Source organism: Petaurus breviceps, unplaced genomic scaffold (assembly GCF_028583685.1).
Source record: "Petaurus breviceps papuanus isolate PSGF00001 unplaced genomic scaffold, PetGlider_PUasm1.0 90574, whole genome shotgun sequence".
Taxonomy (NCBI): Eukaryota; Metazoa; Chordata; class Mammalia; order Diprotodontia; family Petauridae; genus Petaurus; species Petaurus breviceps.
Genome location: NW_027187277.1, coordinates 6,533,527 through 6,541,951, shown reverse-complemented (window position 1 = coordinate 6,541,951; position 8,425 = coordinate 6,533,527). Strand labels below are relative to the sequence as shown.

Below are 8,425 nucleotides of genomic sequence, written 5' to 3'. Positions count from 1 at the left end.
TGTGTGTGTGTGTGTGTGTGTGTGTGTGTGTGTGTGTGTGTGTGTGTTAAGTGTCTGAGGCCGTATTTGAACTCAGGTCCTCCTGACTCCAGGGCCGCTGCTCTATTCACTGTGCCACCTAGCCTAGTATTTAATTGGGGATTTTCAATTTGTTTTTTTTCCTAGCTTTTTCAATTGCATGCCCAATTCATTTACCTCTCTTTTCTCTAATTTATTCATGTATGCACTCAGGGATATAAAATTTCCCCTAAGAATTGCCTTTGCTGCATCCCACAAATTTTGGTATGAGGTCTCTTTATTGTCATTCTGTTGAATGAAGTTACTGATTGTTTCTATAATTTCTTGTTTGACCCACTCATTCTTTAGGGTTAAATTGTTTAATTTCCAATTAGTTTTTACTCTGTCTTTCCATGGCCCTTTATTGCATATGATTTTTATTACATCATGATCTGAGAATGATTTGTTTATTATTTCTGCCTTTCTGCACTGAAATGTGAGGTTTTTATGTCCTAGTACATGGTCAATTTTTGTGTATGTGCCATGTACCCCTGAGAAGAAGAGAAATTCCTTTTTATCCCCAATCAGTTTTCTCCAGAGATGTTATACCTACCTTCTCTAAAATTCTATTCACCTCCTTAACTTAACTTAACTTCTTTCTTGTTTATTTTGAGGTTGGATTTATCAAGATTAAGGTCCCCCACCAGTACAGTTTTGCAATCTATTTCTTGCTCTAATCCCCTTACCTTCTCCTCTAGGAATTTGGATATTATACCACTTGGTGCATACGTTAAGTAATGATATTGCTTCATTCTCAGTGGTGCCTTTTAGCAAGATATAGTTTCCTTCCTTATCTCTTTTAATTAGATCAATTTTTGCTCTTGCTTTATCTGACATAAGGATTGCTACCTCTGCTTTTTTTTTACTTTAGCTGAGGCATGATATATTTTACTCCAGCCTTTTACCTTTACCCTGTGTGTATCCTTCTGTTTCATATGTGTTTCTTGTAAACAGCATATTGTAGGACTGTGATTTTTAAATCATTCTGCTATCTGTCTCCGTTTTATGGGAGAGTTCATTCCATTTATATTCACAGTTATGATTGTTATCTGTTTCTTTCCCTCCATCCTATTCCTGCCCCTGTTAATGCTTATATTTTTTTCCCTTCTCTCTTCCCCTCCTTAATAATTTTCCTTTTGACCACCACCTCCCTCAGTGTTCCCTTATCAGTCCCCCTCCCTTTTCTTCCCCTTTCCCCTTACTTCTTCCCTTTTGTAGGCCTTTCCCCCTCCTACTGCCTGTAGGATATTTTTATACTTAATGAAGTATGTTATTTCTTCTTCACACCAAGAGTGAGAGGAACAAATCTCATGTGAAGCTCCTGTCTTTCCTTCTAATATGGTATGTTTTGCATCTCTTCTCCATAGAGTCCTATGCTTAACTGGTTGTTATTCCTTCCTTGCACCAGACCCAATGAAGGAAAAGCTCATATAATACTCATCTCCCTCCCTTCTTTTCCTCTGCTTTATTGTTTTTATGCCTCTTTGTGTGGCATAATTTACCCTTTTCCACTTCATTCATTCCTCTTCTTCCATTGCAGTTCCTTTGTAGCCCTTAATGAGATTTTTTAAAAATCATCATTTTGTGTAATTTATACTCATACCCTCTACTTGTCTATAAACAGTTTGCTCTTATTAAATAGCAGGGTGTGTGTGTGTGTGTGTGTGTGTGTGTGTTTATTTACCTTGTTTACCTTTCTATGTCACTATTGCATCTCATAAGTGGAGGTTGAATTTTCCATTGAGCTCTGGCTTTTTCATTAGGAAGGTCTGGAAATCTGTTATATCATTGAATGACCATCTCTTTGCCTGGAAGAATATGCTGAGTCTCACTGGGTAGGTGATCCTTGGTTGTAACCCAAGCTCTTTTGCCTTCCAGAAAATTGAATTCCACTGCCTCCAATCTTTCAGTGTAGAGGCTGCCAAATCCTGTGCAACCCTCACTGTGGTTCCTCAATATTTGAATTGTTTCTTTCTGGCCACTTGAAGTATTTTCTCTTTTACCTGGTAGTTCTTGAGTTTGACCACAACTTTTCGAGGGCTTTTCAGTTGTTTGTTTTTTTTTTTTCAGTTTTTTTCAGTTTTCTCTTTTAGCAGGTGTCCAGTGGATTCTCTCCATTTCTATTTTACCCTCAGGTTCTAGCATCTCAGGGTAGTTTTCCTTGATGATCTCTTGGAGAATGTTGTCGAGGCTCACTTTTTCATCATGATTTTCTGGTAGGCCTATGATTCTCAGATTATCTCTCCTGGATCTGTTTTCCAGGTCAGTTATTTTTTCTGTGAGGTATTTTACCTCTTTTTCTAATTTTTCATTCTTGTGGTTTTTGTTTGACTAATTCTTGGTTCCTCATAGAGTTATTTGTTTCAATTTGGTTGATTCTAGTTTTTAGCAAATCATTTTTCTTGGTTAGTTTTTGGAGCTCCTTTTCCATATCATACACTTTTCTTTTTAAGGAGCTGCTTTCTTCATTATGATGTTTTTCTAATTCTGCAATTTTGATTTTAAAAGAATTATTCATTTTTTTAAGCAATTGGGGTTAAGTAACTTGCTCAAGGGTCCACAGCCAGGTGTTTCTGGGTGGGTGCTAAGTGTCTGAGCCTGGATTCGATCCCCAGGTCATCCCAACCCTGGGACCATTGCTCTTATTCGCTGTGCTACCTGGCCTCCTCAAGAATTATTCATTTTGTCTTCTTTCTCTCTCATGTGGTTTTCAGAGTTCCTTTTGAGCTCATCTAGGAGAACTTTCTGTGCTTGCTTCCCTGTTGATGTTTCAGCTGTGGGTGTGGAGTCCACATAGTCTCCCTCTGAGTTTGGTTCCTCCCTCTGAGGATAGTAAGACTCCAGAATCTTTGTAGTCTGCTTTCTACCCATTTTGAGGCAGGGCCCTAGCCACGCCCTTCCTTTAGGGATCCCAAGCCTTTACTGTAGAGGGTTTTGCCCTGGGGTAATAGTTACTATGTTTTCTGGGGGGGGGGGGGGGGTTGGAGCAGGCCAAGTTCACTCTGCCATCCTGGTCCTTAGAGTTCCTGATAGGGTTTTTTTTTTTCTATTTCTGAGCTATGGAGTGGTAGCCCCAGGAGTATTTGCTGTCCTGGACAGGGGCCTTGCATTTGGTTCTTACCTTGCTCTTTCCAGTCCCAGCCCTTTGGTGAAAGGCCTGGTAGTGGCCCTTGTGGTTGGACTTGCCCCCCTCCTTGAAGAGGCCTTTTCCCGGCCTACCCTGTGCTGTCACCTCCTGGTTTGCCCCTGCGTGCAGATTGCTGTCTTTAAGCCAGTTCCAAAAGATAGGAACTCATTCTTTAGTGAGTGTCCCAGAGAAGACAGAAGCATTCTGCTATGCTTACTTCTACTAAACTGATAAGGTATGGGTTCTGGGAGCCCCCTTGACCTCTCCTTGAGTCCTTGAGGTACAAGCTCTGGGAACCTCCCTTGGACTTTAGATTAAATCATCCCATTTGATGAGGCATTTTCATGAGGCAATAAGCCTTACATTGTGGCTGAGCCCAAGCCTCTGTTACTATACTTCCCGCCCTCTGCTACTAGACTTCCCACCCTCAGTTACTACCGTGTTTCCCCAATAATAAGACACTGTCTTATTAATTTTTTTGGACAGAAAAACATCAGAGGGCTTATTTTCAGGGGAGGGCTTATTTTAATGAACATTGACAGCAATTTTAATAAACAGGTACATGTGAACAAAAAAATGTACCTTTATTCAATAAGCAAATCACTGGGGAAGAACAGGATGACGCGCTCACTGCTGCAGCTCTGATTGGATGCAGCTCGGAGTGCAGCGTGCGTTTCAATGGGGGGGGGGACGGTGCATACAGAGGGTACCGTAATGTAGCATGTAGTGCAGGGGATCACCTTCACTACAGTAGCAATCTCAATAGGGCTTATTTTCGGGGGAGGGCTTATTTTTGGGATAGGTCTTATTATCGGGGAAACACGGTAGACTTCCCAATCAAATTTTCAATCCACCCTTGAACTGGCCTAGCTCACCATTGTAGGTGGCCTCCAGAGACTTCCCACCCTTAATCACTCATTGACCCCATTAACTCCTCCTGAAGACCCTCCCCAAATTCCTCCTCTAGACTACCCTGAGATTCCTCCCACAGCCTTCTGTATATAAGACCCCATCCTGTCTTCAAGTTTGTGAGAGCACCATAGAATAGTGAGAGTGCCATAGAATGATCTAGTACAGACTTACTCTGTGTCTAATGCAAGCGAACTTTTAATAAACTTTACTTTTCTTTGGCTGAGAGAAGACTTGAGTCGAATTTATTCGGCAGGACCCACCGTGTTGGTATTTTGGGGTCTCCAGAGCAATCCTAACCCTCTTAGTGGGTAACCTCTTCAAAACCTTTTGAACTTTTCTAGAATTTGTTTGGTGGTTGGTTAGAGCAAGTTTGTTGCTAAACTCCTGATCTCACTCATACTTACATAATGGAAGAGAAGCTGAAGGGCAAGAAAGATTTTTTCTTAAAATGTAAAAACCCCTTTGGAATTTAGTGGATATACAGTTTAGAGGACTTGGGAGCAGATTTGTACAAAAAGTGTGACAATCACAAGATAACAGTTGCCTTTACCTGCAGAAGTTGAAGTGACAGCAAAATGTCCTATCTTTAACCTGGAGTTCTTGCCTTTGAAGAGGGCTGTCAGTGAGTTCACAATATGCTTGCAGCAAAGTTCCAAGTGAGGATGAAAGACAATGCACTGACATAACCTGATCAGGTCAAATTAAATCCTGCTTGCCAGAGATGAGTAGCCAAACTATCTAGGAATTTGACATTCACTAGCAGTCAGCAAAGATGATTATGCAAACAGATGCTGTCCTGAAGGCCATGTGACAACAAAGTTATGTTGATATCTCAGGAAAAAAAAGTATATGTGACATCCACAAACCTGGGCCACAAACAAACGAGGGTATATATTTCTTAAAAATTTTTTTTTTTGCTTTTTGGAGGGTAATTGGGGTTAAGTGACTTGCCCAAGGTCACAGGACTAGTTTTTGTGTTAGGTGTCGGAGGCCGTATTTGAACTCAGGTCCTCCTGACTCCAGGGCCGGTGCTGTATTCACTGTGCCACCTAGACACCCCCAAGGTATATATTTCACTACAGAATAATTAGGGCTTGAGCTATCAAATGAAAATGATTGGTCTCCCCTGCCCTTTTTTTTTTTTAACAACTTGGGTTAGAGGAGGAAAAAATTAGAACTAGGCAAATGAGTCAGCTATTTTGTCCAGGGGAATATGTAAAGATCTGGGAATGGGATAGGAGGTGGGGTTTTGGACACTTCCATTTCCCATTCCCCGCACCCCATCCCCTGAGTTGTTAGTAAACAGTTGATTTGAAAAGAAGAACACTCTTCTATGGGGACAAGAGCCAAGGTAGTGGCTGAAAAACACTTCTTAATCCAAGGGAAAAACTGAGGCAGTGGCTGATAAGGAATAATATCACCCACACAAGGCTGGGCTTGAATGAGAGGTAATGACAATCTCCTGGGCAACCCACTTACCCGTATAGCACTCTATCACCACCACTATATGAGCCATAGGCAAAATGCAAATTTTTAAAGGTTGGAACAAGGAAATATTTCAAAATTGCCTTCTATAATCTTATCCCCCTACCCCCTGCAAATTATATAGCAGCTACTTTCTTTTATAACTCATAGATAATATATAACAGAATGAACTCATTTAATAGTTTCTTACCTTAACTATGCTGATAGGTTTCCTAGATAAGTGAAAACTTGCATACAGCAAAAAGGTCAAGATAAAAATGAAGGCCCTGTACCTGTAAAACAGAAAAGTGGCAGGGTATGAAAAATACAAGGAAATCAAACTAGGCATTATATAGCACACACTCTATTTGCAAATGCTACATTCATTTTAAATGTACATATGTTAGATTTAAAAATAAGGTCTTGTAAAATTCATTTTAAAATAGCTATTAAAATGCAAAGCCAGATATATTATCTCTTTAATATTTTACTCAAATTCACATATTGGCTTTTAAATAATTATCTAAAATGTGGAATATTATAATATATGAGAAAATTTAAATTTTTCATAAATTAGTTAATAAATATTTATTAAGTACTTACTATGTGCAAAGCACTCTACTGAGTACTGAGAAAATAAAGAAGTACAAAAACCAGTTTTTATTTACAAGGAACTTATAGCCTAGTGGGGCTTGTTTTGTTGAGAACAACTATATAAAATAAAATATAGACAGGATAAATTGGAGATAGTCAACAGAGCAAAACCCCTAGAAAAAGGAGGAGCAAGAAAGGATTCTTTTAGTAGATGGGATTTTAGAAGGGACTTGAAAGATGTCAAGGGTGCCAGAAGGCAGAGATGAGGAAGGAGAGAATTTCAGGCATGCAGAAAAACCACAGTGTGGAGATGGAGAATCTTCTTGTTCTAGGAACAATAAGGAAGCCAGTTACACACAGGATCTGAGTATAGGAGTGAAAAGGTAGGAGAGGTCTAGGTAATGAAGGGCTTTGAAATCCAAACAGAAGATTTTATATTTGATCTTCGAGGTGATATGGAGTCACTGGAGGGTTATGAGTGTGTGTGTGTGTGTGTGTGTGTGTGTGTGTGTGTGTGTGGTGTGTGTGTGAGAGAGAGAGAGAGAGACAGACAGACAGACAGACACAGACAAAACAGTCAGATCTGGGTTTTAGGAAGACCATTTTGAAAGCTGAATGGAAGATGGACTGGAGTGAGGAGAGACGTGTCAGGGACACCAACTAGCAGGTTATTGTAATAGTACAGGTGTTGGGTAAATGAAAGGCTGAACTAGGGTGGTGGTGGTGACAGAAGAGAGAAGGAGGCTTATTGAAAAATAAAGAATATATTGCTTTAGCATACTAGACATAGATAACTTAATTTATAAAATGTGTATCTTAAGTGGAGATTATTTGTTTTACTAAATGATTCTCCACAGATTTTCTTTAAATAGCCTACTTCTCTAGTATGCTTAAGACATTAAAGAAATGTCAAATAATATGTAACTTTTGGACAATCTTAAACAAGATATAGGCAGCTAGGTAGAAGAGAAGATAAGAGCGCCAGGCCTGTAGTCAGGATGACCCTAGTTCAAATCTGGCCTCAGACATGTATGAGTTATGAGACCCTGGGCAAATCACTTAACCCTGTTTACCTCAGTTTCCTCATCTACAAAATGAGCTGAAGAAGAAAATGGCAAACCATTTCAGTATCCTTGTCAAGCAATTCCTCCCCTAAAAAATAGGGGACCCAAAGAGTTAGACATGATGGAACATGACTGAACAACATCAACAACAAGCCAGGTATTTGTGTTTACTTATAAAGGTGTAGGAGGTATTATTATATAGCAAACAGAGCATTGGTTTTGGAGTCAAAAGATCAACTCTTGAATTCTGGTTTTGCCAATCACTAACTCTACAGCCTCTGCAAAAAACTGATTAATCTCTTAGCACTGTAATTTCTTTTTCTGTAAAATGATCGGGCCAGATGGTCTCTTTCTACTCTTAATATTCTATGATTTTATATAGCTTCTACCTCATCTATTGACTTCTTGCCCATCATTTAGCACAGTGGTTCTCAAAGAGTACTTTTCTAGGATCCCTGAGGATCCCTCAGACCTTTTTACAGGGTCCACATGGTCAAGCTTTTTTTCATAATAATATAAAGTTGTATGAACTTCTAATATGGTAAACATTCATACATATAGCCCATAAGAGATAGCCTCACATAAACAAAACAAAACAAATGCTCTTTGAGATACTTCAATAATTTTTAAGAATGAAAAGGGGTACTGAGACTAAAAAGTAGAACTGCTGCTTTATTTACAAGTCATTGTCTCATCATCTCATTTCATCAAGGAAGCCTTCCCTGATCCAGTTCCAGTTTCTGTCCCCTTACAGCACTAGACTTGTACCTCTTTGATGCACTTACTATTTAATATTAAGGCTATTTGCACATTAGTCATATCTTCCTATAGACTATACTATCCATTTATATCAGAAACTCCATTTTACTTGACATACTTTGTATGTCACTCAGCCTAGCACAATATTCTGTACATAGTGATTGCTTATTAAATTTCAGTTGAACTGAACCAATGGGTTCTAAGAGCATAACTGAGGTAGGTACAATGGAAAGGTTACAAGACCTAAGATGAGAAACAATCTTTGTGATCTTAGACAAATCAGTTTAACTTTTGAATTTCTGTTTCCTCATCTGTAAAATGAGCAAAATAACTCACACCTTTCCTCCTTCTTTAAGAAAGTTCTTTGGGGCGGCCAGGTAGCACAGCGAGTAAGAGCACCAGCTCCAGTGTTGGGATGACCTGGAGATCGAATCCCAGGCTCAGACAC

At 39.4% G+C, this 8,425-nt stretch overlaps 1 protein-coding gene across 2 annotated transcripts in view; it reads right to left on the bottom strand.

Moving 5' to 3' along the window:
- LOC138142405 (glucose-6-phosphate exchanger SLC37A1-like) overlaps positions 1 to 8,425 on the bottom strand; it is a 66,739-nt gene that overhangs the window by 25,920 nt on the left and 32,394 nt on the right. For both annotated transcript variants that reach the window (XM_069063482.1, XM_069063481.1), the window contains exon 3: positions 5,772 to 5,853. In XM_069063482.1, coding sequence (XP_068919583.1) covers positions 5,772 to 5,853 — 82 coding nt within the window. The remainder of the gene's footprint in view (positions 1 to 5,771; positions 5,854 to 8,425) is intronic.